At 45.3% G+C, this 27,996-nt stretch overlaps 16 protein-coding genes across 19 annotated transcripts; 9 read left to right on the top strand and 7 right to left on the bottom strand.

The window, feature by feature from the left end:
• Positions 1–483: 483 nt before the first annotated feature.
• On the top strand, positions 484–3,843 carry LOC6529323 (spermine oxidase). The gene is made up of 2 exons (XM_015196699.2): positions 484–640; positions 2,008–3,843. The coding sequence occupies exon 2, from the start codon at positions 2,023–2,025 to the stop codon at positions 3,550–3,552; it is 1,530 nt and encodes a 509-aa protein (XP_015052185.1). The 5' UTR covers positions 484–640; positions 2,008–2,022; the 3' UTR covers positions 3,553–3,843.
• LOC6529322 (MAGUK p55 subfamily member 7) lies at positions 3,726–10,399 on the bottom strand. 4 transcript variants are annotated; one of them, XM_039372952.2, is made up of 9 exons: positions 10,034–10,399; positions 7,737–7,845; positions 7,398–7,675; positions 7,208–7,339; positions 6,775–6,804; positions 6,283–6,450; positions 5,874–6,195; positions 5,422–5,715; positions 3,726–5,006 (listed from the first exon to the last, which is right to left on the bottom strand). In XM_039372952.2, exons 2-9 carry the CDS (start codon positions 7,777–7,779, stop codon positions 4,486–4,488), a joined length of 1,788 nt encoding a protein of 595 aa, XP_039228886.1. In that variant the 5' UTR covers positions 7,780–7,845; positions 10,034–10,399; the 3' UTR covers positions 3,726–4,485. The 4 variants fall into 4 exon arrangements, with proteins under 4 accessions (XP_039228886.1, XP_039228888.1, XP_039228887.1 ...); XM_039372954.2 differs by having other exon boundaries at positions 5,422–5,598; positions 10,034–10,398; XM_039372953.2 differs by lacking the exon at positions 6,775–6,804.
• An 872-nt stretch (positions 10,400–11,271) lies between these two features.
• LOC6529321 (glycine-rich cell wall structural protein 1) lies at positions 11,272–11,712 on the bottom strand. The gene has a single exon (XM_002090290.4). It carries the CDS (start codon positions 11,710–11,712, stop codon positions 11,272–11,274), a length of 441 nt encoding a protein of 146 aa, XP_002090326.1.
• A 106-nt stretch (positions 11,713–11,818) lies between these two features.
• On the top strand, positions 11,819–12,597 carry LOC6529320 (ctenidin-1). The gene is given in 1 exon segment (XM_002090289.3): positions 11,819–12,597. A coding segment is annotated over 1 exon segment (441 nt). The 5' UTR covers positions 11,819–12,016; the 3' UTR covers positions 12,458–12,597.
• A 739-nt stretch (positions 12,598–13,336) lies between these two features.
• Positions 13,337–13,826, top strand: LOC6529319. The gene has a single exon (XM_002090288.3). The coding sequence runs from the start codon at positions 13,365–13,367 to the stop codon at positions 13,725–13,727; it is 363 nt and encodes a 120-aa protein (XP_002090324.1). The 5' UTR covers positions 13,337–13,364; the 3' UTR covers positions 13,728–13,826.
• A 57-nt stretch (positions 13,827–13,883) lies between these two features.
• Positions 13,884–14,279, top strand: LOC122319556. The gene is made up of 2 exons (XM_043206958.1): positions 13,884–14,022; positions 14,085–14,279. Exons 1-2 carry the CDS (start codon positions 13,926–13,928, stop codon positions 14,270–14,272), a joined length of 285 nt encoding a protein of 94 aa, XP_043062893.1. The 5' UTR covers positions 13,884–13,925; the 3' UTR covers positions 14,273–14,279.
• On the bottom strand, positions 14,267–15,143 carry LOC6529317 (glycine-rich protein 5). Its single transcript, XM_002090286.4, has one exon. It carries the CDS (start codon positions 14,674–14,676, stop codon positions 14,335–14,337), a length of 342 nt encoding a protein of 113 aa, XP_002090322.1. The 5' UTR covers positions 14,677–15,143; the 3' UTR covers positions 14,267–14,334.
• A 111-nt stretch (positions 15,144–15,254) lies between these two features.
• On the bottom strand, positions 15,255–15,703 carry LOC6529316. The gene has a single exon (XM_002090285.4). The coding sequence runs from the start codon at positions 15,659–15,661 to the stop codon at positions 15,308–15,310; it is 354 nt and encodes a 117-aa protein (XP_002090321.1). The 5' UTR covers positions 15,662–15,703; the 3' UTR covers positions 15,255–15,307.
• A 465-nt stretch (positions 15,704–16,168) lies between these two features.
• Positions 16,169–17,490, bottom strand: LOC6529315. The gene has a single exon (XM_002090284.3). The coding sequence runs from the start codon at positions 17,033–17,035 to the stop codon at positions 16,253–16,255; it is 783 nt and encodes a 260-aa protein (XP_002090320.1). The 5' UTR covers positions 17,036–17,490; the 3' UTR covers positions 16,169–16,252.
• Positions 17,491–17,569: 79 nt separating this feature from the next.
• LOC6529314 lies at positions 17,570–18,205 on the bottom strand. The gene has a single exon (XM_002090283.4). It carries the CDS (start codon positions 18,082–18,084, stop codon positions 17,734–17,736), a length of 351 nt encoding a protein of 116 aa, XP_002090319.1. The 5' UTR covers positions 18,085–18,205; the 3' UTR covers positions 17,570–17,733.
• Positions 18,206–19,722: 1,517 nt separating this feature from the next.
• On the bottom strand, positions 19,723–20,189 carry LOC6529313 (glycine-rich RNA-binding, abscisic acid-inducible protein). Its single transcript, XM_002090282.3, has one exon. It carries the CDS (start codon positions 20,156–20,158, stop codon positions 19,781–19,783), a length of 378 nt encoding a protein of 125 aa, XP_002090318.1. The 5' UTR covers positions 20,159–20,189; the 3' UTR covers positions 19,723–19,780.
• A 1,996-nt stretch (positions 20,190–22,185) lies between these two features.
• LOC6529312 (prisilkin-39) lies at positions 22,186–22,983 on the top strand. Its single transcript, XM_002090281.3, has one exon. The coding sequence runs from the start codon at positions 22,200–22,202 to the stop codon at positions 22,893–22,895; it is 696 nt and encodes a 231-aa protein (XP_002090317.1). The 5' UTR covers positions 22,186–22,199; the 3' UTR covers positions 22,896–22,983.
• Positions 22,984–23,253: 270 nt separating this feature from the next.
• Positions 23,254–23,788, top strand: LOC26534485. Its single transcript, XM_015197335.2, has one exon. The coding sequence runs from the start codon at positions 23,379–23,381 to the stop codon at positions 23,643–23,645; it is 267 nt and encodes an 88-aa protein (XP_015052821.1). The 5' UTR covers positions 23,254–23,378; the 3' UTR covers positions 23,646–23,788.
• A 31-nt stretch (positions 23,789–23,819) lies between these two features.
• Positions 23,820–24,398, top strand: LOC120321099 (holotricin-3-like). The gene has a single exon (XM_039372595.1). The coding sequence runs from the start codon at positions 24,070–24,072 to the stop codon at positions 24,325–24,327; it is 258 nt and encodes an 85-aa protein (XP_039228529.1). The 5' UTR covers positions 23,820–24,069; the 3' UTR covers positions 24,328–24,398.
• Positions 24,399–25,854: 1,456 nt separating this feature from the next.
• On the top strand, positions 25,855–26,348 carry LOC6529310 (neuropeptide-like protein 32). Its single transcript, XM_002090279.4, has one exon. It carries the CDS (start codon positions 25,921–25,923, stop codon positions 26,236–26,238), a length of 318 nt encoding a protein of 105 aa, XP_002090315.1. The 5' UTR covers positions 25,855–25,920; the 3' UTR covers positions 26,239–26,348.
• Positions 26,349–27,431: 1,083 nt separating this feature from the next.
• On the top strand, positions 27,432–27,759 carry LOC6529309. The gene has a single exon (XM_002090278.3). The coding sequence runs from the start codon at positions 27,471–27,473 to the stop codon at positions 27,657–27,659; it is 189 nt and encodes a 62-aa protein (XP_002090314.1). The 5' UTR covers positions 27,432–27,470; the 3' UTR covers positions 27,660–27,759.
• Positions 27,760–27,996: the final 237 nt, after the last annotated feature.

Here is a 27,996-nt window from a genome sequence, read left to right as displayed (position 1 = left end):
ACCTAGAAATACTTTACGAGTGCACAGAGAGAAATTGTAGAAAAAAAGAAATAAAAGCGTCCAAATGGAACTTATATCAATAATATATATAATATATATATTTGTATATATTTGCAAGGTTTAAAATGATCTTAGAAGGTTAGGCATTTTACATATCATCTTCTGAGAGATAATTTCGAATGCTTTGTAAATTGAATTGTATAATGCATTTTTCTCTGTGCACAAGAAGAGGGGATCGGCCCCTCCTCGTGTTCTCCCTACGCCCCAAAACCACTCGGCAACCGACTCGATTTGCCCACTCACTCAGCTGTGTTGGATGCTTTTGGCCAGAGCTTTTGGCGAGCTTACAGTTTGCGCAGTGGACACAAGGGCGTCCCTAAGGGGGTGCCTTCGAAAGGCTGGGAACATAACCCCTCCGGAAAGTCCCGACTACGCCACTGGACGCAGCATAAGCACACGGGCAGAGCGGCACGTTTCCATGTGATGTTTTTGGCTTTCGGCGTTCAGTGTTGTTTGCCTTTTCCGCGGAGCTGGAGTTTTCCCAGCAGCTGGCATATAGTATACATATATCTCTTACTATCCCGGTAGAAATGTACAATTGTTGAATTACTTCGGCTGAACGGTGTCCAAAGTTATTTTGGTGAGTGGCTGCGCGCAGTGTAGTGAACATACCACCCAATTTCACCCCCAAATATGCAGTAACGCAAAATTCGACTTCCTCTCAGATGTTTGTCGTTGTTTTTCCCATTGTATAGTTTTTGTTGTCGCCAAAAACCTTGAGCGAATTGTTGGCCAAAAATATAAAATCAATGTCAAACGGAGGAAGATGGATACCGCCTCCATTGTCCCCCACTTCCTCTCGCTGACCGAGCTCAGAGTTCAGGCAGCCGCCAGGTAAAACCAGCTGGTCCGGTTGGCTAGATACTCCTTCTGGGATTTTCCTCCCCGATTTTTCCACCGGTTTCCCTTTGCTGCCACGGCTATTAATAGATTCATGCAGCCAGAAGCGAGCGAACATATTCGAGACTACATGTGTTGGTGGCCCTGTGTTTTCCTTTGGACGACTGTGCTGCTCGTGGTTTTTGGTGTTGGTGGGGGGAGCTTTTTCGAAACTCTTATCAAAAGTCCGAATTGCGGGCATGGGCATGGATTCGTTATCGGAACAGATGAGCAAGCTTGCCGTTACTTTTCAATCAAGAGACGTACTTTCTATTGTCCGGGAAGTGGGCGGTGATCAAACTTAAGTGTCTGGAATTGCAGTGCACCACTTCCATAGGCAAATTCTTCTAATGCACTGTGCGCAAAAGGTGGCAAATAACTTAAATATCAGTACTCATAAAAATGATATATGTTATTATAAGATTATAATGTTAGGCTACTAGTGATGTCGTTGAAAATAGCATATTATATATCAGCAAGTACCTTGCGCAGACTTTTGTTTATGCAGTTTGTATTATATGATAGGTTTATTGCGAAATCAATTTACATTGCTATTTTTGAAAGTGAAAGGGGAAACAGAAAGCCATATCTGTGAAAGCACAATGGGAATATTGAAAATCAAATTAGCCTAATTGTTGTAAACTTAGTCAAATGTTCAGTTCAAATCTCAGTTGTACATTTGCAGTGGATAATAAGGCAAACATCACGTACGGAGATCAGAAAAATCAAGGAGACTAGGCATGACTGCGAATATCTGATTGTATTAAAATTTACATAGTTTTTTACGCCAAAAATTTTAATGGTAATTGTAACATTACTTTGGAACCAGTTTTAAAGATTATTAAGTTGGATATAGTTTTTAAGGGTTTACCAATATGTATTTGCCTAAATAGTGTGTCTTTAAAGCGAGCCACAATTAATGCGCTTTCAAGTATTCTAGAATTTCTTCAAGTGTATGCTCAATTGCCAGCAACTCACTTACCCACACTACCGCATTCGAGCTCATGGTGTTTATTATTTAATTTGCGTTTCTCCTGTTGCTCTGCTACCCCTTTATTTCCAAACCAGATTCAGTTACCCGGAATGAGTGGCGCACAGCGGAACCTGGATCGCAAGATCGTTGTCATCGGAGCAGGAGCCTCGGGCGTGGCCTGTGCCACCAAGCTGCTGGAACTGGGCTTCCAGAATGTGCTAGTCGTGGAGGCGGAGGATCGCCTAGGTGGCCGCATACACACTATTCCCTTTGCGGACAACGTCATTGATCTGGGTGCCCAGTGGTGTCACGGGGAACGCGACAACATTGTTTACGAACTGACCCGGAAACAGGAGGAGGAGCTGCTGGAGTCGACGGGTCCGGTGTACGAGAACTACATGTGCATCCGGTCCAACGGAGATGTGGTTCCGGAGGAGGTGGCCAGTCGCCTGAAAGCCATTGTGGGCGATTCACTGGTCACCCGGCAACTGGAACTGCGCCACTGCAGCGGCTCCCTGGGCAGCTATCTGACCAACAAGTTCTACGACACTCTCCGACGCCCGGAGAACTCCGACATAGACGCAGAGATGGCCAGGGAGTTCTTCGTTAATTACCAGAAATTCGAGAACTCCGTCGAGGCCTCGGATACGCTAGAACAAGTGTCGGGACGCGGTTACCTGGACTATTGGGAGTGCGAGGGCGACATCCTGCTGAACTGGAAGGACAAGGGCTATGTGGAGCTTCTGCGACTGCTCATGCGCTCCAGAGAGTTGAATGTGGAGCATGGAGTTCTGGAGCAGCGCCTGCTGCTGGCCACTCGTGCTCTGAAGATCAACTGGAATCGGAACGACGGACGCGTGGAGCTGCAACTGAGCAATGGAGAGACCTGTATAGCTGACCATGTGGTGGTCACCGTTTCACTGGGAGTTCTCAAGGATCAGCACCGCCGACTGTTTGAGCCACAGCTTCCGGTAGAGAAACAACGTGCCATTGATGGTCTGGCCTTTGGAACTGTCAACAAAATCTTTGTGGAGTTTCCCGAGGCATTTTGGGCCGAGGATTGGACGGGTTTCACCCTGCTCTGGCGGGACGAGGATTTAGATGACATACGCGGGACCTCCCGAGCTTGGTTGGAAGACGTCTTTGGCTTCTACAGGGTGAGCTATCAGCCAAGGATCCTGGCTGGCTGGATAACCAATGAGAGCGGCAGGCACATGGAAACCCTTCCCTCAGATGAGGTCCAGGCTGGAGTTATGTATCTCTTCCGAAGATTCCTGAAGTGGGAAATCCCAGAGCCCTCGAATTTCCGCACCTCCGCCTGGTATACGAGTGAGAACTTCCGCGGATCCTACTCCTATCGATCCATGGACACGGAGCAGCTGGGAACGGGAGCACGGGAGCTAGCCCATCCCCTGACCGTGGTGGCCACCACTCCGGAGAAGGAGAAGGACTCGGAGGACGAGGCGTGGCAGCAGAGTCGCTGTGATAGGCCCATTGTCCAGTTCGCCGGCGAGGCCTCCAGCGAGCACTACTACTCCACGGTGCACGGCGCAGTCGAGGCGGGATGGCGGGAGGCCAGACGACTGGCCCAGTTTTACGGAATAAGCGTGTCCCGATCTGGGACTAAATCGCAACTCTAGCTGTAGGCGATATATCGTAGTACATGTATAGACGACGGCGATACCTGACCCAGTTATACGGGTGGATGTAAAATTAGAATTTTGTCTTCGCACTACAAAAACAATCAAGGAAACTGATCAGTACATCCTGGATAGACTTCATATGCCTAAGCCACTAATTTACACATTTGCCATAGGTTAGCTTAGGTGACAGATTATATTTACGAGTGTATACATATGTACGTGAGCATGTCAATATGTCAACAAGTGCGCTGCCCAATAAAGCTGTGTTTAAGTCTTCTCTACCCTAAATAATGCTAATAATGTACATCACTTCCAATTCATCATAGCGTACAAAGGACGCTTCGCTCTCAATCGCATTTAAAATAGTTTTTATTAGTTTCTCACTTGTTTTCAACAATTTTTCACTACGTTTGGGTGAAATCAGTTTCCGAAATGAGACATGTCACACAGAACTTGACATTGTATCCAATATCCAATATGCTCTAGTTAGTGAGTGAGTGTATATACAACTGAGATACAATACGGTTAGCATTAGGTTTACGGGGGGATTAACTCTGTACTTTGATTTCAACAACGTGTAATACATACATTTATAATTTAGTCATTCTTTGAACACAAATAAATTTTGTACAACAAGTTTTATAATTTAATTGTTATCGTACTCGTAATCGTAAGATAGATGCTGGTTGAGTTTAAATTTCCTTCACTTTCTGTCAATTATTGTATTCATTTCTTTGTTTTCACTGTTACGCAAAAAGGTACATGTCGTGAAAAGGACTAAGGCCGGACGGGAGTGGCCAGCAGGACCGCCTACGGGTAAATAGTGTCTCTTCTCCGTTTCTCTAGCAGATTGCTAAATTCGTATGGCAAAAATACTTTGGTGTTCTTCAACAAATTGCATGAAATGCTTCTCCACATTTGGCAACCGATCTACTGCACCCACATGGATGGTGCCCATACTGGCTCGTTCTCCAGGCGCTGCACATTCTGGACCAGCTGCTCGAAGGCGTTGACCAGTTCTCCGTTGACCAGCTCCACGTCGAAGAAGTGTCCGTACAGGAAATCTATGCGTTCCGCAGACTTGATCATGTCCTCGAACTCTTCGTCCGTAAAACTCCTGGCATTTGCCTCGTCGAAGGTGGACTTGGCCCGCGCCTCCGTTCGCGTGGCCTTCAGGATGTCCAACTCTGGGGGCTTCACATGGATGAGGAAGGGCTTCAGTTGGGCTGTGCGCAGAGTCTTGATCGCCTGGTAGTGCGGACTCAGCACACATACGCATCCGGCATTCACAATCGACTTGACACTCTCCGCCGACGTTCCGTACAAATGGCCCTTGTACTCGCCGTGCTCCACGAATTTGCCCGCCTCGATGTCCGCGTCCATTTTCTCGCGGGCCACAAAGATGTACTCTCGCCCGGGCACTTCACCAGTGCGCATTGGTCGGGTGGTGTCTGGGAAAAAAAAAAAGGTTTTCTATTAACTTTGTTCAAAAAGAGGTTTATTTGGTCACTTGTTCACTTGGTCACTTGTTCATTTCATACACAAGTTCATTTGGTTAATTGTTATTTTTTACACTAGTTCATTTGGTCTCTTGTTCATTTGGTCACTTGTTCATTTCTATACTTGTTCATTTGGTCACTTGTTCATTTCTTACACAAGTTTATTGGGTCTCTTGCTATTTTTTTTATATACAACTTCATTTGGTCACTTGCTCATTTTAACACTAGTGCATTTAAATACATGCTTATTTGGTCAGCAAGTTAAGTGAGCAAACGAAATCCAATGATAAACTAGTAAAGTAAACATAATTAAACAAACAGAGCGAGTGAAGTCTCAATACGATCAGTAGCCGCGTGGATTACTTACACGGCACCGGACTGCGGAACTTTTCGGGATCCCGGGCTATCAGCCGGCGGCGCAGTTCATTCCGTCCCACGCCGGGAGCTCCGATGAGCACGATGGGCCTGAAGACTCCGGGCCGTGGATACAACTTGGCCACCTCCTCGTACGTGGCAATCTGCTCGCGGTCGAAGTCGTCGTTCTCTGTCAAATCATACATGATCTTTTTAGTCTTGGGCTGGCGGCAGGAGGAGGTGCTGCTACTTGCAGGCAGGCGCGGGGAGCCAGGTGGGGTGGTGCATAGTGAGGCGCATGATCCGGCTGGCGATGGCGATGCATGGATGGGGCCAATTGGAGTTGGATTCAGTGTTAGATGAGGAGGCATAGATGAAGCATGAAATTAGAGCAATTTTAGTCATGGAGAGAAAATGAGCAGCGAATGCTATGGAACCAATGGGCCGGCAACGTGGAATGCTTACGCTTCGAGTCCAGATCGGTGCCGTTCTTCTGTGTACGGTCGTGGAGGATGCGGCGCTCCTGCAGCGCCCGACTGGGAATCAAGCCGGCTCTCGCCGAGCGCTCGTGCTCCTTGCGCGCCTGCCACCAGTAGGCATCGTCCTGGGCCACAATGTGAAGCACATCGCCGCGCTGAAAGGCCAGACCCGCCTCCTTGCACGGGATGTATGGATCCACATCCGGATTGTAGTCAAAGTGGGCCCGCACCCGCACCTTGGACTCGCGCTGGGCGCCCTTGTTGTCCGCGGGAACCAGCTTAAAGGTAATGGTGCCCTCCGAGTTTTGCTGCCAATATAAAGTGTATTCAGTGGGTTAGATGGTAGGTGAGAAGAAATCTATAAATGCAATGTTATAAATACTAAGCTTACTTACCAGTATTGTGAGCACATCGCCCGGCGTCTTGCCCTCCACGTTGATGTTGTTGACCTCGATGACCTCGTCGCCGACGTGAATCAATCCGGAGCGATCTGCAGCGCCGCCGTGCATGATTCTGGCGATGATTATCTTGCCCGACTCCTCGTCCGTTTTTATAGTGGCGCCCTAAAAGTAGGCAATGTGTGTTATTTAAGAGCCAACAAAGTGCGCGTATGTGTGCGTGTGGAGTGTGTGTGTGTGATTGTGTATCTGTGTGGAGTGCGGCTTCCGATGTTCCAGATGTTGGTGTATCTGATGGATGCGTCACAACGGCAACAACAACGGAATGGGTACAACGGATGGTAATGGTATCGTATGTGACATGTACATGTATCTTGGTGTGTGCCCAGCTTCCTGGCTGTTGTTTGTGGTTTTCAGTGCTTGGCGAATGGGTTTCTGTTTTATTTCTTACAGTGGACTTTGTACGGCTATGGACATTCGATTACTTACAACAATTGGCTCCGCACTCTGTGCTCCTGCCTGTGTTATTTTTTATACATTTTTCGATTTTAACATTTTTGGTTAACAAATGCATATTTGTTTGGTATGGGCGAATTCGAGAAATTGATTCGATTTCATTCGAGTTTAACAAAGGCAAAGTTGACAAAATTGATTAGCATTGAAAAGAGTTGACATGGAGGCGATTACAGCAGTAGAACGAGTATGAATGAAGGCGCAGAAAGGAGCAGTTGGCAATGGCGAAGGCAAAGGCGAAGGCGAGGGGTAGGCGGTGAAGGTCGGGGCGGGGTTCGGAAATGAAAGTCGATGGTCGAAAGTGGACGGAGGACGGTGGAAAGCGATGGACAGCACAATAGCACAGCGATCACGTCGATGAGATGGGCATGGAAATGGAAAGCGCTGGTGCCACTGGACAAACACTCACCAGGGGCTCGTTGCTCTTAACGAGCTGCACAATCTTGATGGTCTCCTCGTCCTCGTCCATCTCGACAGGCGCCTCCGGCAGGTGCGGGTAAAAGTCCTTCTGGGCAATCGCATCGTGGGCGAACAGAAGGTGCTGGAATAAAATGAAATATTTACCAAAAATGCTCATTTATCAATGTAAAACAGGTCACCTGCAGGTGGGAGTCCTGCAGCAGGTGGAAGGCCTCCTTGCAGTCGTCGTTCAGGTGACAGTGCTGGGACAGCTGCTCCAGGACTTCGTACAACACCTGGGCGGAGGTGGAGAGCACGGGGGCCAGGCGATCATCGCGACCCACTTTGGCCACCTTCGTGTGCACATTGACCAGAGCGTTCAGTTCCTTGGACTCAAGCAGGGCCTTCAGGAAGTCGATTTCCTGGTCATTGGACAGATTCTCCGACTCCTTGAGCGTGCTGATCAGTTTGGATAGAGCTGCGCAACGAAAGGTTAATTCATCATTTCATTGACAGCCTGAGTGCGTCAGTCAACTCACCTGGATCCCAGTTGATGTCCGATGCCATAACTGCTTCTAGCATGTCACACCGCAGTCGACGAGTCACTGTCCTTGCTTATCCTCTAAAAGATATCCTTTGGCGCCGTTTCTATAATCGAGTTAACAAAATCGATATGGGACTTTAACAACAACCGGAAAGCGACTCCGTAAATTTGCGCATAAACATGTCAACAAGGGGCAGCGGGGCCAGGCCGACGCCAAATGATAATTCCAGGCTCAAGGCTACCACCTCCCACCTCCCACAAACCACCCACACCCCACCACCGACCACCCAATAACCATAAACACCATAACCACCCCCACGTCATAGAAGCGACTACTTTGCGTCACTCGCCAAAGGACACCAGACACTGGGAAATGTTGCCCAAGTTCGGTTTCGATATTAATATACAGTTCTACTTCTACAAGTCGAATATAAAGTAGTACATACAAAATATAAAAAAATGCAGATATATGACGATAATCTTTCCAATTTTAGTTTAACTACAGTTTGACTTTAGGAAAAATATGTGGCAACTTTAAAACTTAGTTGTAAGAAACAAATGTCATATTGAATACCAAGTTCAGAATTATAATGATTGTATTCCATGAATATGTACATGTGGTTTAGCTTTTTGTTAAGATCTAGTTCACCATTTTTTAAAAACATCTTAAAGAGGTTCCACTGTGTGGTTACCATAACAACAGTTTGCGCCTCGTTGATCCCGAAACATTGGAGTCGGGGAGACCCGGGGAGACCTACTGACGACACTAAGTCTAAAGAGCTCCCGGGCAGCAGGCCGCCAATGCAATTAGCTGACATTAAGCCCGGCCAAGTGGGGCGTCCGCTGCTGTTGGCAGTTGGCTTCTGGCCAGGGGGCGATATGATTAGAGCAGGCGTTGGATTTATGCCCACTTTCATCTGCCCAGTGGCCCGGAATGTTGGCGCCCCTCGTTGCAGTCTGCACTCCATTAACTGTTCAATGACTGCGCATCCTGTTGCCGTGCTGCCGCGTTGCAGGACTGTTCTTGACCAGGTGCCACATTCCATGAGGTCACCAACACGCTGGCTTCTTGCATGACCGGCGCTCATTAGTGTCACGTTTTGCGGAACGTGGGCGGTGATTAGTGTCAACTGAGTGGCCGCTTCTGGAGCCCAAGAATAGCGTCTCAAGTGGGGCACTTGCATGTCCTTCAACTTGCCACGGCCTCTCCAGTTTCTGCTTCCCTATATGGTAATGCGAAAAACGCACAACTTGGCCCTCCGACACTCTCCAAAACCTGGCCAACGACCTTGAACTACATACTCGTCGGCACTCACAGCCACCCAGCAAAAGGACGAGCTAAAACAGTTTTCAGGGTTTCAGCTGCAGCGACGTCAGTGCGTGGGATCCGAGGGTTGCAGCCCCATTTGAGGGCATCTTCTTCCAGAGGGTGGTAAGTTTTAACTACAGGATATCACAGGATGCTTAAACTACCACCAGCGTGTATACGCACTTCTTTCTTACATCAATTACAATTTACTTGTACAAATAAATGTTTTTTAGGTAAAGCTGTTCCCTATACAATTTGTTGAGATTTTAAGGACATCATTTTGTGTTATTCCAGCCAGTTAACCAGTCTCATTTGTCAACATTAAGTTTTCGTCGTAAAATAAGTGAGTGGTATTTGCCAAGCATATATGTAGAATATGGTTCTTATATCGCTTTTTACGAATTAGGTTATACCCAATATTCTAAACCTTATAGAGATGGGCTAGACTGTAGTTGTCAACTTTTGACTTGGTAAAGGTACGATTTTGGTTGGTTTGGCCGAACTTTCAAGGCAATCCCCTGTGGGGGCTGTTGCATTTGCCACAATTACTGCTGTCAATCAGCCAAAGGCAAGCAGAAGCCAAGAAACCGACTGAAGCCTGGCCCCAATCACACTAATTACGCTGAAAAATGTCGACAGGGGCCAAGAGGTCTGGCCAAATGCAGAATAATTACGTTGCTCGGGGTTCGTCAAGAGACAGTCCTTGTGGCCAGTAGATAAGGCAGGTGCCAGGACTCAACGCCCCCCAATCACTCCTTCTATACGGGGGTAATTGAAAACTCCAAGTAATTGCAACGAGTGATAATCTGGTCATACTGCAAATAGCGGTGGCTTAAGAGAAAGTCCAAAAGACATTGAAATCGCAGAGAGAAAGAGAAGCAGCTGAGAGAGTCTTAAAAGTTTTCCCCCGAGCATTCAATTAACAACAAAATCTGCCCAGAAAATAGAAGAAAACGAACATTAATTCGAACGGAGATTATCACCTGGAGTTTTTCTGGGCAGTTGGCCAATACGAAACAGACGGTTTTCGGTTGGGTCCCAGCGTTGTTTTATTTTTAAATTTCCACTTCACTCGCAGACACTCACGCACACACACACAGAGGCACAAAACACGGCATTTCTGCTATTTTTGCTATTTTCGCTATTTTTAGGCCTCTTATACTGCGCACTAGCTTAGTTAACCGTTTATATCTGGATATGCTTGGATCCCAATACAGCACTTCACATTCAGGACTTGGCAAAAGGATTATCAAGGTGATGGCCACTAGAGTCCGCCAGCGGGAATCCCAGAACGGCGAATAACGGGAGCGGGAGCGACTGCACACGATGGGCAAAGAACAACGTTTAATGCCAGGAATTCATTTCCACGTCGAGGGAACTGCCATCTCGCGAATCTCTCCAGCTCTTTGAAGAGCGCTGAACTCGGCTCTCTTAACGCTTGCTCTTAGAACTAAATCAACTATTTGTTATGGGATGGTTTCGTATGTTAAGGTTTTTAATAGTTGTATTCAAAAATAAATAAAATCTCTTTTATTTTAAATTTAATTAGTGTCTAGTCGTTTAAAAAAATAAAACTCTTTTATTTATCATTTAAGTTTTATGGGATGGTTTGATATGCTAAAGTATTGTGGATAGTTGCATTAAAAATAACACAAACTCTCTTTTATTTAAAATTTGTTGCAGATACATATCTAAAAAAAAATAATCTTTATATTTAAATAGTACATCCCTTTCTTCTCTTTAAAATATTTTTTATGTTTATTACAAAAATATTTTAAATAATGTCGTATTTACTCAAAAAAACTGAAAACCACTGTAGGTCTCTTCACAAGTCAAAACAAGAGTGAAGCAAATTCATTTGAAAGAGTGTGGTCGCGAGATTTTGAGTAAGTGGAACAACAACGGAAATGAATGGGACGAAGTGCACCACCGGAGAGTAGGAAATCTAAAAGTGGGAGAGCACAGAGCGCCAATTGGACTTTTGCTGGGGGTGGAATCTGCGCAGGTCAGCAGAAATGCAGAGCGGAAGAAATACAGGGTGTTTAGGAAAAAGGTTCCAGGATTATGTTACCAGATTTCAGCATAGAGGTAATGGAAATTCAAAAGCTTTTGATTAATAAAACCCCTAATTACGTTTTTCCTACATAAATAAATTCTGGTTAAAAAAACACATTTATGGTGTTGATAAAAAATATTATTAAACTTCATAATATGCTAATATTTATCCCAGCAGACCGCCGCCCGCTACGCCCGCTCCTCCTGCAGCACCGAATCCGGCGAATCCACCTCCAAGTTTCCTGTCGTACCGGGCGCGGTATCCACCGCCGAATCCCCTCGCCCGCACACGGTAGCTCTCCTTGTAGCGTCCAAAACCTGCACCCGCTCCGACTCCGCCTCCAATGAATCCACCTCCTCCGGCGAGACCAAGAGCTTGGGGCTGCTGCTGGATGAGGGGCACCTGTTGCACGACGGGAACCTGTTGAACCACGGGCACTTGTTGCACGACGGGAACCTGCTGGACTCCTCCGATGCCACCCACTCCGCCAATGGCTGCCACTCCTCCGACCGCTCCGATTCCACCTCCTCCCACGGAAATGGCTCCAGTTCGCCAAGCTCCGATTCCCAGCAATAGCAAAACATGCACTTGAAGATCGCACCTCATCTCGGCTGAGTGTCCAATAACGATGTGAGTTACCTTAACAAAAATCACCTGGCTTTTAATGCCCAGGCCAGCGACCTTCAGACCACAAACGATGACGATGCTGAGGTGTGAACCATTACCCAGTGGGCAAAACCATGATTCCCCCAATAGAACTGCCAAAACATAGATGTGGTCTCAGATTTGAGCTATGGGGATTTTTACTCGGGCGCCCCAATACGCCAATTGGAAGTGCAAACAGTGGCCACTAATTAATTTGCATAAATAAGCTGCTGGGAGTGGGGCAGACCATACAGTTAACCCCATCATGTTGTGGCAAACGGTCTACCTGCTCGTCTAGGCGTGCTCCGTGGTCAGCACCACACCAATCTTCTCCAGCAGCGACCAGGAGAGCATTAGAAGACCCCGGCACATTGGAGGATTTGGAGGTGGCGGAGTCGTGGGAGGCGGCTTCGTGGGCGGCGGCATTATTGGCGGCGGAGGAGTAGCTGCCCCCATTGTGGCGGCCCCCGCTATTCAAACAGTTCCCGTTGTGTCCACTGTGCCCATCATCACCACTGTTCCCGTCGTATCCAGCATCTCTACCGTCCAGACGATCCCCAGCTATGGCTATGGATATGGCGGTGGTTATCCCGTCGGAGGAGGACTGGGCGGACTAGGTGGAGGATTGGGCGGACTCGGTGGAGGCGGAGGCTTCGTTGGCGGCGCTGTGAGTTTTGCCAAATTCAAAGGCGGTTTCATTGGCTAGATGTTTCCGAATAAATCCGAGTGTTTCATGAGCCCCTCTAGTGTAAACAATGAATAAACAAAAGTGCTGCGAGATCGAGTTTCATTTTGCCGAGTGTTTGGAGTCGACAAATTCGATGAGCTTGCATATTCCGTATTTAACTGCTTGTTATTTCTGGAAGAGTCTCTCGCTGCTATTTGCTTCCATATATATGTCGAATATCGCGCGAGGCGAGGCGGATGGGCTTTTAAAGTGGTAAACAACAAGCCATCAAGCGACTACAGTGGGTCAAGTTGGCTGGCCTAAAGAGCGGACTCCCATAGTTGGTTATCGAATTGCTAATTGTAGTCTTTATGGACGGGTTGATACTTTTATTTGTATTTAAAAAGTCTTGTCATTTGAAATTTGGTAGTGCTGAAATTGATGTTTTGAGATTTTCCCCCATGTAATGCTAGATTATTTGAGTAATTTGGCACTTTAAACATAAAACATAAGCACACATTTTACTCTGATTGTTATTAGAATAACCTTGCCTCATGGGCAGTTCATTATCTTGCCATTATGATCTAAATCAGTTGCACACCACGTTACAATCTAGATCTCGTTCCACTGTTGCCCCACACTTCCGCATCGTATATCATTTTATCTACACATTAAGATTGGGTCAACCTAATGTATTTGTATAAGCGATTTTTGGGTTTTTTTCAAAACGTCGATTATTCTCGCCGTCTTTGCCTGGCTGAGATTGAAATTAGACGAAAAATGTAAAAAAAGACACTCAATGGCAATCAGCAAATGCCAATGAACCTCCTTTGTTTATGACACCAGCTGCTGGGTGTTCTTGGCAAATGTTTGGCTATAAATTAAAGCCCAGCTGGGCGATGAATTTTAGTATTTGACGAAGCCGGCAAAGGAATACGACATCGAAATGGATCACAAGCGGATATTATTTTTGTTCAGCATTGCCGCCCTGCTCCTATGTAATTTTGTAAGCGCCGATGAAACGGAATCGGAAGTGGTGGCGGAGGAGCCGAGCTCCGCCCAGCTGCTGGCGGCCGGGGAAACTGCCCAGGCTGATTCTGGAGATGAGAACGTTAGGAAAGTGCGTCAGTACTTCGGGCCACCACCGTTTGGACCTCCGCCACCACCTTTCTTTGGGCCACCGCCACCACCGTACTACGGCGGTGGTTTTGGTGGCGGATTCGGCGGTGGCTTCCAGAGAACTCGAGTGGTCACCCGCACCCGTTACCGCGGTCGCGGTGGCTACTACGGCGGTGGATTCTACGGCTAATCAGCTAGCATGGATTCGATTGTGCAGACTTTGTGATACTTCTTTTGTGCTGCCCCTTGGGGTGCAATAAAACTGCTTGCCTTATGCAAGTCAATTCAATCGGTTTATTAGGCTTTATTAATAACACGTTGGGTTTATGGCGGGGGAAAGCTGGGATCGGAGGTGTTTATAAGGGGGCCACGGGGCTAAGCTCCAAAAATGTTCCGCTTGTTGCTGCTGTGGATCACTGTGGGGCTGGTGGCAGCGCTTAATGAGCGGGAATTCGATCCACAGGTGGCACCGCCTCAAAGTTCAGGTGCGTTACTTATTTCCCCTAAAGAAAGAGTATTTAAGGGGTCTACTTAATGCCCTTTCCAGTTCCAAAACCCTATCAGCTGTGGCAAAGTTTTGCGAGTCAGGTGCGGCTTGTCTTCAGTCGGTTTCAACCAAAAACACCCACTCCGCCCACTGTTAAGACCAGGACGGGCATAACCACCACTACTTCCGAGCCTGAACTGCAGTTCTATGGAGCTCTGAATCCCATTTACCAAACAGGAATCTTTTAACATTACTTAACTAAGCTTTATTACGAAATTCTTAGACTATATTTTCGGTGAATGCTCTTGCTTTAGCGGAACTTCTTGCCGAAGAGGCTTTTGATGCTGCCGAGTCCACCGAAGCCGCCGCCGAAACCGTGTCCTCCAAATCCACCGCCAAAGCCGTGTCCCAGACCACCGAATCCTCCCTTCAGGCCGCCGAGTCCTCCGAAACCTCCAAACTTGCCGCCAAGTCCTCCCAGTCCTCCTAGTCCTCGAACCACTCTCTCGCCCTCCAGTTCATCAACTTGCGGCTCCTGATCCGCCTCCAACTCCAAGAGCGTCAGCGGCTCTCCATTGTCCAGATCCACAGGAATGGCCAGGGAGCAGGAGATCACGGCGATCAGGGCGAGACTCAGGGCGAGGAACTTCATGTTAGTGCTTCTCGAAGGGATTCAAACAGATTAAAGGCAGCTGATTGATGGATGCTGGCTGGATTGGTACTTAATACCAAGTGCCATGACAACTAGGTTTATATACTTCTGGCTTGGGACTTGGGCTCGTGCGAAGAGTTGCTAATTCGCAGTGTCAACAAAGTGTGGACCCAGCAACGGCTGCGATCTGCGATCTTGGCCAAATATACTCGTACTTTCATTCATCCAAAATTTTGTTAGACTTTTGGGATTGGTTATTGGGCAGTTTGGTCTTTGAATAAGTGCGTGTGTGCACATGGCTGGGTTTGCTCAGGTCTTTAGCTTGGCCCTAACGATAGTTACATCATGTTTGCCATTGCGATTACCAGGTTGATGGTCTTGAAACGTAATCACGATGACCTAGACATTGTTTTTTTTGCCCGAGATTTACTTGACTCCACTCGATGTTTAAGAATTAGCGTAAATCTTCCAAATATAGTCAGATTATCACTGATAAGAGTTAGTCCAGATTTTTCTGACGCGTGACTTGGTGGGCTAAAAATACAAGCAGCTAGTTTGTGTCTTAAGTCTTTTGTTTATTTCGCTAATTACTAGATATGAATACAGATTTGCTTAGCACCTAAGTAGAGGCCTACTGCCTCCAGTGTGCGTAACGCTCACGTGCTGCCAGTTTATGTCTTCGTCTCAGATGTCTCTTGTAGTATTTCGCATTGACCGTATGTTTGGGATACATAGATACAGGTTTCTGGTACCAGAGCTTGGAGGACTGGCGATGGCGATGTTTGCTTCTCGGTTCTGGGATGACATTGTAGCGGGTTTTTCTCACTTGATCCGGCACAAAAGATCTTGACCAGGCTATGGGGTCCAGACTGGCATCGTAACCAGCTTCGTTAGTGGGCCACCACGGCTTGGCTTCACAGATATCCATTAAAAGTAGCAGGATGGGTAGAACAATTAGAATGCAATTCAACGCGGAGTAGTTCATGGTGCAATGGTTCACTGAGGACTGCCGCTCTTTGACCTTACAACCCGGGTTCTTATACCCAGCTGAATACACACCATTATCGGATTAACCCCGGCATGTCGAGGGACCCAACTACCTGCGTAACTTATCAATGACCCAGGTACTCAGATAAATGCGTTGCACAGGCCAACAAATCACTGTGGATCGTAAATCAGAGCGAGAAACGGTGCCTTTATCTGTAGGGGAAAATCGATGGAATCGAAAATGTTCAATGGCTCTGCGGGTGTAAAGCAGCATGCTCGTTTCACTTTCAAAACTTGTCATCCTGGCTCCGTTTGCTAAATTTGCCAAATTACCAACCTTGCACTTGACACCTGCTGCTTAATTAGCGTTAAAAAAGAGATTCCTCCGTTTATATATTGCACGTTGTGTTGAAAAACGAGAGTTGATATATGACATGCATTTACAACTAAGGTAAACTCAGACAAAAGTGTAAAGACATTGTATGAATAAAAGCGCTTTGATAAATCTGTGGTATAAATGTTCTTGTATTTATGGAAAATAAATAAAATAAATTAGCTTATGAAGTATGGAACTCCTAGAGAAGCTCTCTCAAAATCCTGGGGCATAGGCCTGCATGTTCATGCGCTGCAGAAAGCCGCCGGATGGTGGATACAATCCTTGCATGTTGACCTGAGGTGCTGGATAAGGTCCCGGGTTGGCTCCACCGAATCCCTGCGGGGCGGGATATAGACCCGGGCTCACGCCACCGAATCCTTGAGGTGCTGGATATGATGCGGTACTGCCGCCAGTCAATCCCTGAACATTGGCCATATTGACAATATTATTCAGCGATTGGAAGTTGTCTACGGCCGGGTTAGGCACAAATCCATTAGGCAGCTGGGTGTTAGGATACATCAGCGGGTTTCCATACATGGGTGCCACGCCTGGATAGCCGAATGAACCAAATGGGTTGAAGCCAGGAACTGATCCTGCCAGATTGGGATCTGGATACGAAGGATAGGTGTTGGCAATGTTCGTCTGCAGACCGGGAACGCCATTTAGACCTGGTGCTGGTGCCGGCGAGAGGCCAGGGTAGATCAGACCCGGGTAGTTGGGGTACCTCACCAACTGGCCACCGACCGAGCTCAGGGCCATCTGGTTCATGGGGACACCCATGGTCATCGACATGGATTGTGATGCCGTCGCTGGAGTCACGTTGGCCACCATCTTGACATCTGGATCCGTTGAGCCGGCCATCTTCAGCTGACGCTCCTTGCGCACATGCTGATCCTCGATATGATCCTGTTCCCAGTCCAGTGGCTTGGACTTCACGGTGCCCAGGAGGAGCAGTGAGAGCAGCAGGATGGCTTTCTTTGCAACAAACTTGGTCATTTCGGTAGCTATCTCAGAAGGCAACTGTTTGCTTCCGGCTCGATGAAATCCCCTTTTATGCCGAGGCCGATGGTGAAAACTTTCTTTTGCAATTATCCGCCTTGGTTTTTCGCTTAAAGTGATGCCTTTTTTATGTTTTTATGGCGGCAAAAGTCGAACACTGCGGCCCACTGAGCGCCCTGTCTTCGGTTTTGTAATCTCTTTATAAACAATTCACACTTTTAGCCTAATGCCCAAGGCAAATAAGGTGCGAAATGTCTCAGCGCACGGAGTTCGCCTTGCAGAAAATCGCTGCTCACCAGATGAGTCGCCGATATGTGGGTATACATCTTGTATCTTGTATCTTGTGTAAGGGCAAAGCGGGGGCGTTCCAGTCTGAGGAAGAAACCAAGAGTCTGGAAAGCCAGTTTATCATACAGCCTAAAGGTATGCTACAAAACGAATGCCATTAGATTTCTAAGTTACTTTCCTATCTGTCTGTGTAAAGCTGTTTTTTGAATTTAAGATTTAAATTTATTAACCATTTATTATTAATTTCTAGTTAAATTAGTAAATTGTTTCCTTTTAATGATCATTTTATCTGCGTTCAATAAATAATAGTAATAGTATTTGTACATCCTTACAAGCTAGACCTGTTCAGTTTCCCAGCTTTTCCATAGTCTTTCCATAGACTAAGTGGCTAAATGGCAGCTCCAGATTTATTTGCCGAAGCTGTCGGTGTAGGCGGCTCGTCTCGCATCAGCACGAGCCTGGCGAACGGCCAAAGGATCGTCGGCCAGGTAGTGGGGGGCATAGTCCTCGGAGTCGTAGGACCTGCGATTGCTTCCACCGTATCCATGTTTGCCGTAGACTGCGCTCTTGGGATAGCAGATGAAGTAGTCGCCCTGGTAGTAGTCCGCACTGGCTCGCTTTTGGCGCACTGGTTCTCCGGTAATGTCCGTGGCCGAAACGAATCCTGGATCCTGTGTATTTTCAGCGATGGGTGCTGCCTGGATCAGGCTTAAACCGAAGATCACGGAGATCGCAACGATGGAAATGATGCACTTCATGTTTATCGGGTATTTGTGTATATTTTTGGATGTGTTGTTTTTTGGTTTGGAGTTTTTAGCTGAGCTTGGCTCGGTATATCCACTGCTGCTGGAGTTCCTTTGGGTTCTGTGCCTTATCTGCCGTTCGCCGTTGCCTTTTATAGCCGCAAATCTTCTCTGATAAGCGCTAATTGTTATGGCAGACCGAGTCGCCCAGTCAGTCGGCCTGATCCCAGTGGTGACAGTATTGGGACTCTAATTTGATTTGTCGCGCATCTTTTGATTTAATTAGCAGGAATAGCACCGCACAACATTTCCGTCAATGTGGTCCAGCCTTTTTGGCCAGCCCCAAGCTCACGAATCCCCTCGTGTGACGTCATTTGGGGGCTAAGGTCTTTTCTTACGTCTTGCGGTTTAGACATTTCGAGACTTTTGCGTTTTGTTGCGGTAGGCACCGTCGAAATGCGGGTGATTCAGTGATGCGAATTGGCCCCTCAAAATATCAAAGAAACAAATATTCATCATCAATTAGGCAGATCTTAGAATCAATGACGTCTTAAGTCGAACTGCTTTAGCCTTATAAGCTTACCTTAAAATCTTCTACGGGATTAATTTTAAGTTAGCCAATCTTTGGCAGTTTACAGAAACTTAACATAATTAAATAAATAAATATTTTATGAAGTTAGGTAGTTTTTTGATGTTTTGCTGTTGTCTTATCTTTTGGAAGTGATAAACCACAATATAATTTTACCGCAATCAGTCTATAGCGTGATTGAACATTTTGCGTGTTTATTTTGGGAAATATTTCGAAGTATTTTAAAAGTGTCCACAATTGAATTCAATTTGGTTTAACTCATGAGAGGTTCATGTAAGTACACATACCGAATTGACGTACTATAAAGTATTTTTCCCACATTACATAAAACAATGCAAATTTGTTGTCGGAAATTGCTTCGTGGGGGAGGTGCTAATTAAGTGCACTATTGAAAACTCAGAAATAAACATGAATCATGTGGACAACGTGCCTGTTCTCAAGGAAGCGAATCCCACAATCGAGAGTGCAAAATATTTGCTTTCATCAATTAGAAGTCGTGAGTCAGAAGTTCGCCACGCAGCATGGAGTTCAACTCCCCTGGTGAAATGTTGTGCCAGGAACTTGGGGGTAATTTTCCATTAAGAAATCGATCGCAAGGCTGGTCGGGGGTGCATCAAAGCAAAACCGCAAAAACCCAGTCCCAATCCCTCAACCCCACATATCTGAAAATTAATCGAACTAGCTTTTTATTGACTCGCCAATTAGTGTGTTGTTCGAAAACAGGTTACATTATCCCAGATTTGGCGATTCCTTTTTGTTGTGCAAGCATTTCGCAACAGTTATCAAATCTGGCCATCGAAGCTATAAACAAAAACCACCACATTTATGGTCCAGATGTGCTATTTTTAATTGAATGGCTTAGAACTAGCGGAATCTTACTACTGGAAGATTTTTCCTTCGTGGGAAAGGTAGTATTTCGATTGTATTCGTGATTGATTTCATTGATTAGCGTTTCAGGACCGGTTCCATTTGATTGCGCTGTATTTGCGACTAAGTGCGTAAGCGATCGGACACGCCCTTTACACCGAAAGTCCCTCAATAACCACCCATAGCAAAGTCCCATGTTTTTGTTTTCGTTTCGACAATTCTCTATTTTTGTCTCAATTATAGCGATTAATTATTTTATTTACGTCCCCAACTGGAACTGGCTGAAGCGGACGCAGAGGCTGATGCACTGCCTCCTCCGTAGCCTCCACCTCTGGGATATCCGCCATAGCCGCCACCAGGATAACCACCGAAGCCACCGCCGCCAAAGCCGCCGCGGCGGAAGCCACCACCTCCTCCACAGCAGAATCCTCCGCGTCCATAGCCGCCTCCACCAAAGCCGCCGCCGCCAAAGTGACGAACGGCCCTCACTCCAGTACCATCATCGATTCCCGGCTGTGCTGCAGCATCCTCCAGTGTGACCTTTTGTTCCTCCACAGGATGGCCGCTGATTATGACCAAAAGGGCCGAGATGATGAGGACGAAGACGAAGACAATCAAGAGGCAAACTTTCATATTGGACGATCAAAAACTTTCTGCAATAAAATCACCTTGGGTTTCATCTTTTATATAGGCACATAAACCGGGGATCTACCCTTGGAAGAGCAAGTGTTCTATAGCGTAGTATCCATTTAAGTATCATTAGTTACACCCGTAGGGCAATTATCATATTACGCTGATGATTTCACCAAAACTTGAGGTCAACGGAAATCCCAGACACGTCGAAAACAAACCCCCAATTCCTCCAGAAAGTACAAAAAATTATAAAAAATCCCTCAATTACACTCAGTATAAAAACGTGTGAATATTTACTTCTTACCATTATTGTAAAAGGGAAATTTTTACTTTGGAGTTAGAGTTTTATTAAGTATGTCTTTTTCACACGGTTTTCTTAAATACAAAATACTTTGGAGTTAGAGTTTGATTAAGTATGTGTTTTTCACACAGTTTTCTAAAATAGAAAATATTCTATAAACATAATTTTTTTCTGTGTATATCTGCACCATCTCGTTTTGAGACCAGCCCCCAGGAGGGGATTTACCTCTCCTACGGTTGAATGCAGACCATTCAACACATTTTGAGCGATCGGTGAACCAAGATTGATTTTGCGCAGTTAATTAATTGCATGCTATCAGATTCACTTTACTGGCTGAGAATGGTTTCTAAATTTTTCTAAAGTTTCTGGGCGCATCTTAAACCCGTTTGGTGACCGGCATTCTAGTCATTTCAAAAATAAGCGTACAACGATGATCTACAGATGAGCGGGCAAAACGAAATAAGCGTAACAGTTTTTAACAACAAATTGTGCATCACCATCATAAACAGGTTGGGAGTAAGAAACATATAGTACTTAAAAGGCACTCCCTCGTAAATTACATAATATTATTACATTCTAACTTGGCTTTTAACAGCAGGGGCAATAAGTATTGTAGTTAAAAGTTCCGGCTACGCCGTGTACTTTTATATAATAATAATATCCATTTCTTTCGCAGTACTTAAATCCAGTCATTGTACGATGAATAGAGCCAAACTGATCTTTGTTTAAAAACAAAAAGAGGAGTTTTTTGTTAGCCCTGAACCTTGGGAAACCAATATAGTTAAATTCTATAATTTATTGTTTTCTACAATCGTTTTACTGCTCCAGACCTCTAAGATGATGGCTAATTGATAATGCAACTCTTTATATGGGTAGCTAGGGACATATAGCTCTAATTACAATCATCATCTATTATAATAACAATTAAGTTGTGTTTTATTTCGCCATGTTCACTTGTTTGTAAAAATATGAGGCTAATAAATATATGTATTTATGTAAAACCACGCGTGCATTAAGTGGCTCAGATGGTTGGCTAACTGGCAGATGTCTAGCCAGACTTAATTTAATTAAAAGGCAAATATTTCCATGTCTGGCGAAACTCTGATCAATTAGTGCCAATTAATAATTCGAGACGTTCCCAAAGCACCTGGAAACAGAAAACAGAAACTGGGAAGACTCCGCTCTTATACACCGCGTATAAGATGATTCACAATCTGTCACGCGAACGCCTAGTGGAATGCACCCACTTAGCTGCGAATAGATTTCCAGCCGCTAATTAACTTTACTATTGACAATCTGTATTATTATAGCCCGCGAATGTAGAAGAAACGCCCCCGGTTGTTGGCTTTCTGAATGTGAATGGAGCAACGGGCCAAATGCGAAAAAAACCTGCGGAAGTGAGCGATCGAGTTAACGGTGTGAAACAGATTGCTGGCTTATTTGGCCAACTTTCGGGAAGGTCAATGTCGGGTGTGCTCGTCTGCAGACTGGGCCAAAACAAGATGATCGCGAACTGGGCGTGAAAGCCGCCTGGCGCCAACCAGTTGATGACGTTCTGGCCAAGAGTTGCGGAGTTCCGCTCGGCCTGCGATGATTATTCGAAGGTGCCGAAGGTCTTCTGGTTTATTTTTTTGCACACTTATTTGGAAATTCATCCAAGAACTCCGTAGTATAAAATATTATTGGGTTTTTCAGTCGGTCCCCAGTTGTTAATCTGCATCTGGCTGTTACGGTTACGAAATGTTTCTACCCGCGCGTTTGGCATTTCTAAGCCTTCTCTTCCTGACGGTCTCCGGTCAGAAGAGTAAGGGCCGAAATGATCGTCCTCAAGGCAGGACCCTGGGACTATTGACGCCTCTTTTACTGGGTGGTGGAGGACCGCTCTTCGATGTGCCCCTGCCTGCAGGACCACCCATCGGACCAGGTGGCGGATCCTCTTCTGCAGCCGGAGGAGGCACGCAATCGGACTCCTACTACGGCGGCGGCTATCCAAGCTACGGGTACAGACCCAACTACGGATACGGATATCCCAGTTACGGCTATAACTACGGATACCCGGGCTTTGGCTATGGCTACGGTCAGAACTACTACAGACCCAACTACTACAACTATGGTGGATACCAGAGACCGCAGTCGTATTATGGATACCGACCCACTTATAGCTCCATTGGAACTGGCGCATCTGGCGGATATCCCTCGTACAGCAGTTCAGCTAGCGTCTCGAGCTCTCCTACAACATCGGGAGCAGGCGCAGTGTCTGCAGGGGGAACCCCGCAGCTGTCAACCGCTCAGCAGGCCCAGTTAGCCGGCATTTTGGGCCAGGCCCTTGGGAGTAGTCTACGCCCTCTTCTCGCCAATGGGGGCGGGGCAGCTGGAGCGACAGGAGCGGGCGCGAATCCACAAGCCCTGAGCGGTCTACTCAGTCTTCTGGGCTAGGCCGGAAATACATATATCAGTATTAACTAACAGATAGAAACGTTATTGATAAGTCATCAGTTTCGCAACGAGGGAATCTAATTCATAATTTTTATAGCGAACTCAGAATCAAACTACATTCAAAAGCCATTCATTGTTTTTTATATATTTATCTAGTTTTAATGATTGTTTTCCTTTTTTGTTAATCTGATTTCTTTATACATTTTCCTTTATTAAAAGCAATATCTTCTTTGTTAAAAATGAACTTCTGTTGGGTTGCACAGCATAATTCACTTTGGGTTTCATTCGAGTGCTCTTAATTTGGCAATCAGTATGTTAATTGTGTTAAGTGATTTTATCGTTGGGTGCTAACCATTTATAGTGGGGTCGGGGCTTTACAACTTCTCGTCTGCAAGCTGCGAATATGTAATTAGAGGCACAAGAACTGCACTTTTCGAGGTATAAAAGGCAGTCCAGATCGCAGTTCACTTTACAGTGTATATAATGGACAGCATGCAGCTCACCTACTTCTTACTGCTTGTAGTAACTTTCTTAGGATGCCTTTTGGCGAGTCCTGTAAACGAGGATCCTGCGGCTGCAGCAACTCTAGATGATGTGGCTGATTTGGGTGGTCAGGAAGCAATGGAGGGCGATAGACCAGCTCGGTGGCTAGACGGAGGTTGGGGAAGTGGATGGAATGGAGGGTGGAACAGAGGGTGGAGTATATCCTACAGTCCCTGGAGAAGCAGCTACAGTAATTATTGGTGGTAGCAAAGTTCCATAGCAGTAGCTTCTCAAAACTTGGTGCTAACTTTTGAATGAAGTGATGCAAAATTATAATAAAGTTATGTTAAAGTTCTTTGAAAGCTCTTGAGTTCCAAATAAAGCGTATTAAGTTAACAAGAAACCAAAGCTTTAAAGAGCTTCTTAATAGCCAAATTAAAAAACAGAAAACCATTTCAATTGTTTACGTTCTGGCATTTTATGGTATCGAATAAATCTGTGAAACGTAAACAAGAACCATTTAAAAAAGTAAACAAGAAACAGGAATGCCGTTCGATTCTTTGGATCTCTAGATCGAATAAAAGACCGCAGCTTTGGTTCCGAAAATAACAGTTGCACATAGCAAAGATCCAAGCACAATCGAAGCAATCTATCCAAGTAATCACCTACCCAAAGTACGAGTATCTCCAAGATGCGTCTCATCCTTCTCTCCATCGTTGGCCTCCTGTGCCTGGCCTATGCCTTCGCTCTGAATGGAAATGGAGCTAACTTGGAGGAGCTGGCTAATCTGGGAGCTGGCCATACCGAAAGCGGAGTGCGAGAGGCTCGTGGCTATGGTCATGGGAACTACGGACACGGCAACTACGGACATGGTCACGGCCACAACGGTGGTGGTGGTGGTGGTGGTGGTGGTGGTCATGGACATGGACATGGTCATTATGGTCGCTAGTCTATCCCCTGATGTGCACCCCTTAACTTACCTTAATAACCCGATGTATTAAAAAAAGAAATAAAGTTTATGTTCACTTGAGATTGAGATTCGATGTCTTCAATAATATTTGGAAAATCTTAACATTAAAACTGTGAGCCAATATGAGCTTCTTGTTCGAGGAATTATATTATGGAAAAACGTATTTACGTTATACGATACTGATATGAAAAGTACTTATGCATCATTGAATGACAAGTACTAGCTGACTTGATATATTTAACATACCTGGTTAAAACCTATGAAATGAAAAGAAATAAATCTAGCTGACTTGGTAAATTTAAATTAACTGGTCGAAAACCGCAGTAATTAAAGACTTTTTAGAAGGGGCTTGTCCCTTTTCTACACTAAACTGAGTTAGAAAAGCTTTTTTTGAAAAAGCTCAATAACGTCATATTTAAATGTTGTGGATTTTAAGTTTATTCACAAGTTTATTCACATATCTATACAAATTAGTAGGCGTGATTTTTTTTACTCGCGCGGGCTAATTTAGGTGAATTAGTTAAGTGGTTGTATTTTGTTTTGAAAAGCATTAGACACCATAGGGTATATTTCGATGGGAACCTGTATGACAATTCAAGTTCAACGGCTTACACTCGTAAATTCCCAGTTGTTTACTTTTTAGACTCTAGATCAAACAAGGTGATCTTGACATTCATTGGACTATAGACAGCTTATTTCCATATTAATCCTTTTTAATAACTAATATGTTAAATGGGATTAATAAGCAGCAGATTCGTACTTTTTATTATATGTTTATACGGTATATCAGACTCTTTTAAAAGTATATAACAGGTAGAAGGAAGCGTCTGTCCTTTTTTTAATTTTATTATTTGGGTCAACTATTTCGTTGTTGACATTACACCCAGGCATTTCTCGTAGCTAAGTAATGGGTATCTGATAGCCGATGAAGTCGACAGTCTACTTAAAGATTTGTTGATACAAAACTTACACGTAACTTATTACTTGTAAATTTTTTTTAAAGATTTTTGTTGTGCTTACTTTGCTTCGCTTATTAATTTTAATGGACAATCTAATTGGCATTTAGCTGCCAATGCATTTCAGCAAAAAACCATAAAATAAAACAGGTCCCAATTGTTGACAGTCCACGAACCCTAATCGAATGATCTATGTATGAATCCACTTACCAGCAACATCCCGACAACTTTCGCAAATGAGACGTTAAATTTGGAATGATTCAGTAATGACAGCCAAAAAATTACAAAAAAGGTACACAGAATAACAAAGAGTGAAAACTTTGTGTGGTGAAATATAACGATACAAACCAGAACCCGGTCAAAAAAGCCCCTAAACAATCGCACCTAGCGGCCAGATATATAGTACACACACAGTATAGTATACTATAGTATACTATGACAAGAGGTGGTGATGGAGCTATGGGGGGGTTGTGGAGAGACACGACTCATCGATGCGTATGAGAACAGGAACGTCGAGCGGCGAGATCTTCGCATATAAGGCCTGCGATTGGGGCGAACAAGTCATCAGTTGCACCGAGTCTGTATCAGCAACCCATCGAATCAAGCAGAAAGCAAGATGCGTCTAACACTTCTGGCCCTCATCGGTGTCCTGTGCCTGGCCTGTGCCTACGCCTTGGATGACTCCGAGAACAACGATCAGGTGGTCGGACTCCTGGACGTTGCCGATCAGGGAGCGAACCATGCCAACGATGGAGCCCGAGAGGCGCGCCAGTGGGGCTACGGCGGCCGAGGAGGCGGAGGATGGGGTGGCCGTGGAGGATGGGGCGGTGGAGGATGGGGCGGTCGTGGTGGCGGATGGGGCGGCCGTGGTGGCGGATGGGGAGGCCGTGGTGGAGGATGGGGCGGTCGAGGAGGTGGTTGGTATGGCCGATAGAACCGCTGACATCGCTGACCACGCCTCCGACCCATCCCTCCACTTGCCAAGTCTAAAGGACCTCCTTTACTGATGTCATGGCGTGAATAAAGATCTTTGGAGCATTTAAATTTCGAGTTTTATTTGGTATGCCTAACTGTAGGGAGTACAGAAGCCATGGTTTTGCTTAAAGGTTTTTAAAATAGAAAACCATATGCAGACGTCGGATTGAATAAAAGCTAATCAGAGGCCTGGGACATTGTGTTTTTCTCTCAATGAACAGCTATCTGTAGTGCATTTATATTTGATTCGATCTGTAATGGTAGGCGTCGACACAACAGAAAATAAACTAAGGCCATACATGTAATGTACGTCTAACGTCGTCATTAGTGTCTGACCTTTGCCTATGCCACCATCGATAGTCTCAAAAGACCTCTTTCGGACAAATTCGACTACGAAAACCACATCCTGTCCCGATGCACCACTTGTCAAATTAGAAGGACACCCTCCCATGAATTTGAAAGGGTTATTCAGGATGAATAAAGTAATTTAACCTAATTTTCTATTCGTGTTCTTGAAAAGGTGTCAAGCCGATGTGGCGCCCAGGCCTGTTATTATGTTTACCTTTTAAGGGGTATATTTATCCTGAACACCTTTTTCATGTATAACGCCCCCACACTTTACAACTGACTGGGGTTCAAATATTAAACGGAGAGGTTGTTCAGTAATTTCTATATTTACTAGACGAAATAGGCCTAACATGTGGGGTTCCTGTTTGCCATAATGAAACTTTGGCAATGTTGAGTTAGTCGAAGATTTGGCTTTCCTAGCTTGCGATTAGATTATTGATCACAGTAATACTAATCGTGTCGAAGGTTTCTGAACTTTGGCGCAATACCTGTTAGAAAAGTGAGATTAGGCCAAGATCTTGACATTAGAACAAACGGGCATACATGACTGGATCCATATATATAAATCCGCCGACAAGTCCCAGTCCCACAAATTATAGCTTTCTATATTTCTGTAATGACAGGCGACACAATGGCCAACAAAATTACTGCTTTACGAAATTAGAACCGTAATATATTTCGCTTTAAGAAAAACACAGTAAAAAACTGCGATAAAAAATCATATTTACCGTTCAGAAACTACGAGTGTGAGATTTTCCCGTATAAGTGCAGTCGTCCAGTCGAGGAAGCCATCAGTTGCACATAAGTTTTAACTAGCAATCTATCGAATCGAAGGAAAGCGAGATGCGTCCAACACTCCAGACCCTCATTAGTGTCCTGTGGCTGGTCTACGCCTTCGCCTGGGATAATACCGACTACAACTATCACGGAATCGAGTTCGTGGACTACGCCGACGAGGGAGCTAGCTCCTATAGCGATGAATCTCCAGACTGGGATTTCTTTGACTTTTGGAGGCGGTTGTTCGACCGTTAGCGTTCTGACATCGCTGACCACGCCCCTGTTCAAACCAATCACTTGGCGGGGCATGTGACCCTCAGATGTCGAGGCGTGAATAAAGAACATTAAAATTTAACTGTGTTCTCATTTGGTATGCCTGAAGAGGTGTCAAACGGAGGTATCATTTGGGCGTGCCGTTATACCCTCGAAAAGAGTATTCATATGTATACAAGGATTTATGGTATGCAAGGACATTTTCAATTGCTGATACTTTCTCGGGAAATACTTAATACCTTTTCCCAAGACCTCAGGCGAATTTCATTATTTGGTTATCCAGCAATCCTAACAAGACTACAAAAAATACCAAATCCAT

This window comes from Drosophila yakuba, chromosome 2R (assembly GCF_016746365.2).
Source record: "Drosophila yakuba strain Tai18E2 chromosome 2R, Prin_Dyak_Tai18E2_2.1, whole genome shotgun sequence".
NCBI lineage: Eukaryota > Metazoa > Arthropoda > Insecta > Diptera > Drosophilidae > Drosophila > Drosophila yakuba.
The sequence above is the reverse complement of the archived record's forward strand: the minus strand, read 5'-3'. Positions and strand labels throughout refer to the sequence as shown.

Excerpts from the sequence above, each read along its gene's own strand:
- LOC6529313 (XM_002090282.3), bottom strand. The coding sequence starts at position 20,158 with ATGAAAGTTTGCCTCTTGATTGTCTTCGTCTTCGTCCTCATCATCTCG.
- LOC6529319 (XM_002090288.3), top strand. The coding sequence starts at position 13,365 with ATGGATCACAAGCGGATATTATTTTTGTTCAGCATTGCCGCCCTGCTC.
- LOC120321099 (XM_039372595.1), top strand. The coding sequence starts at position 24,070 with ATGCGTCTCATCCTTCTCTCCATCGTTGGCCTCCTGTGCCTGGCCTAT.
- LOC6529316 (XM_002090285.4), bottom strand. The coding sequence starts at position 15,661 with ATGAACTACTCCGCGTTGAATTGCATTCTAATTGTTCTACCCATCCTG.
- LOC6529317 (XM_002090286.4), bottom strand. The coding sequence starts at position 14,676 with ATGAAGTTCCTCGCCCTGAGTCTCGCCCTGATCGCCGTGATCTCCTGC.
- LOC6529321 (XM_002090290.4), bottom strand. The coding sequence starts at position 11,712 with ATGAGGTGCGATCTTCAAGTGCATGTTTTGCTATTGCTGGGAATCGGA.
- LOC6529315 (XM_002090284.3), bottom strand. The coding sequence starts at position 17,035 with ATGACCAAGTTTGTTGCAAAGAAAGCCATCCTGCTGCTCTCACTGCTC.
- LOC6529322 (XM_039372952.2), bottom strand. The coding sequence starts at position 7,779 with ATGCTAGAAGCAGTTATGGCATCGGACATCAACTGGGATCCAG. Across the intron at positions 7,340-7,397 it reads TGCAGGACTCCCACCTGCAG|CACCTTCTGTTCGCCCACGA; the intron begins GTGACCTGTTTT and ends ATTTTATTCCAG. Across the intron at positions 6,196-6,282 it reads GCGATGTGCTCACAATACTG|CAAAACTCGGAGGGCACCAT; the intron begins GTAAGTAAGCTT and ends TTATATTGGCAG.
- LOC6529312 (XM_002090281.3), top strand. The coding sequence starts at position 22,200 with ATGTTTCTACCCGCGCGTTTGGCATTTCTAAGCCTTCTCTTCCTGACG.
- LOC6529310 (XM_002090279.4), top strand. The coding sequence starts at position 25,921 with ATGCGTCTAACACTTCTGGCCCTCATCGGTGTCCTGTGCCTGGCCTGT.
- LOC6529323 (XM_015196699.2), top strand. The coding sequence starts at position 2,023 with ATGAGTGGCGCACAGCGGAACCTGGATCGCAAGATCGTTGTCATCGGA.
- LOC6529314 (XM_002090283.4), bottom strand. The coding sequence starts at position 18,084 with ATGAAGTGCATCATTTCCATCGTTGCGATCTCCGTGATCTTCGGTTTA.
- LOC6529309 (XM_002090278.3), top strand. The coding sequence starts at position 27,471 with ATGCGTCCAACACTCCAGACCCTCATTAGTGTCCTGTGGCTGGTCTAC.
- LOC26534485 (XM_015197335.2), top strand. The coding sequence starts at position 23,379 with ATGGACAGCATGCAGCTCACCTACTTCTTACTGCTTGTAGTAACTTTC.
- LOC122319556 (XM_043206958.1), top strand. The coding sequence starts at position 13,926 with ATGTTCCGCTTGTTGCTGCTGTGGATCACTGTGGGGCTGGTGGCAGCG. Across the intron at positions 14,023-14,084 it reads GGCACCGCCTCAAAGTTCAG|TTCCAAAACCCTATCAGCTG; the intron begins GTGCGTTACTTA and ends TGCCCTTTCCAG.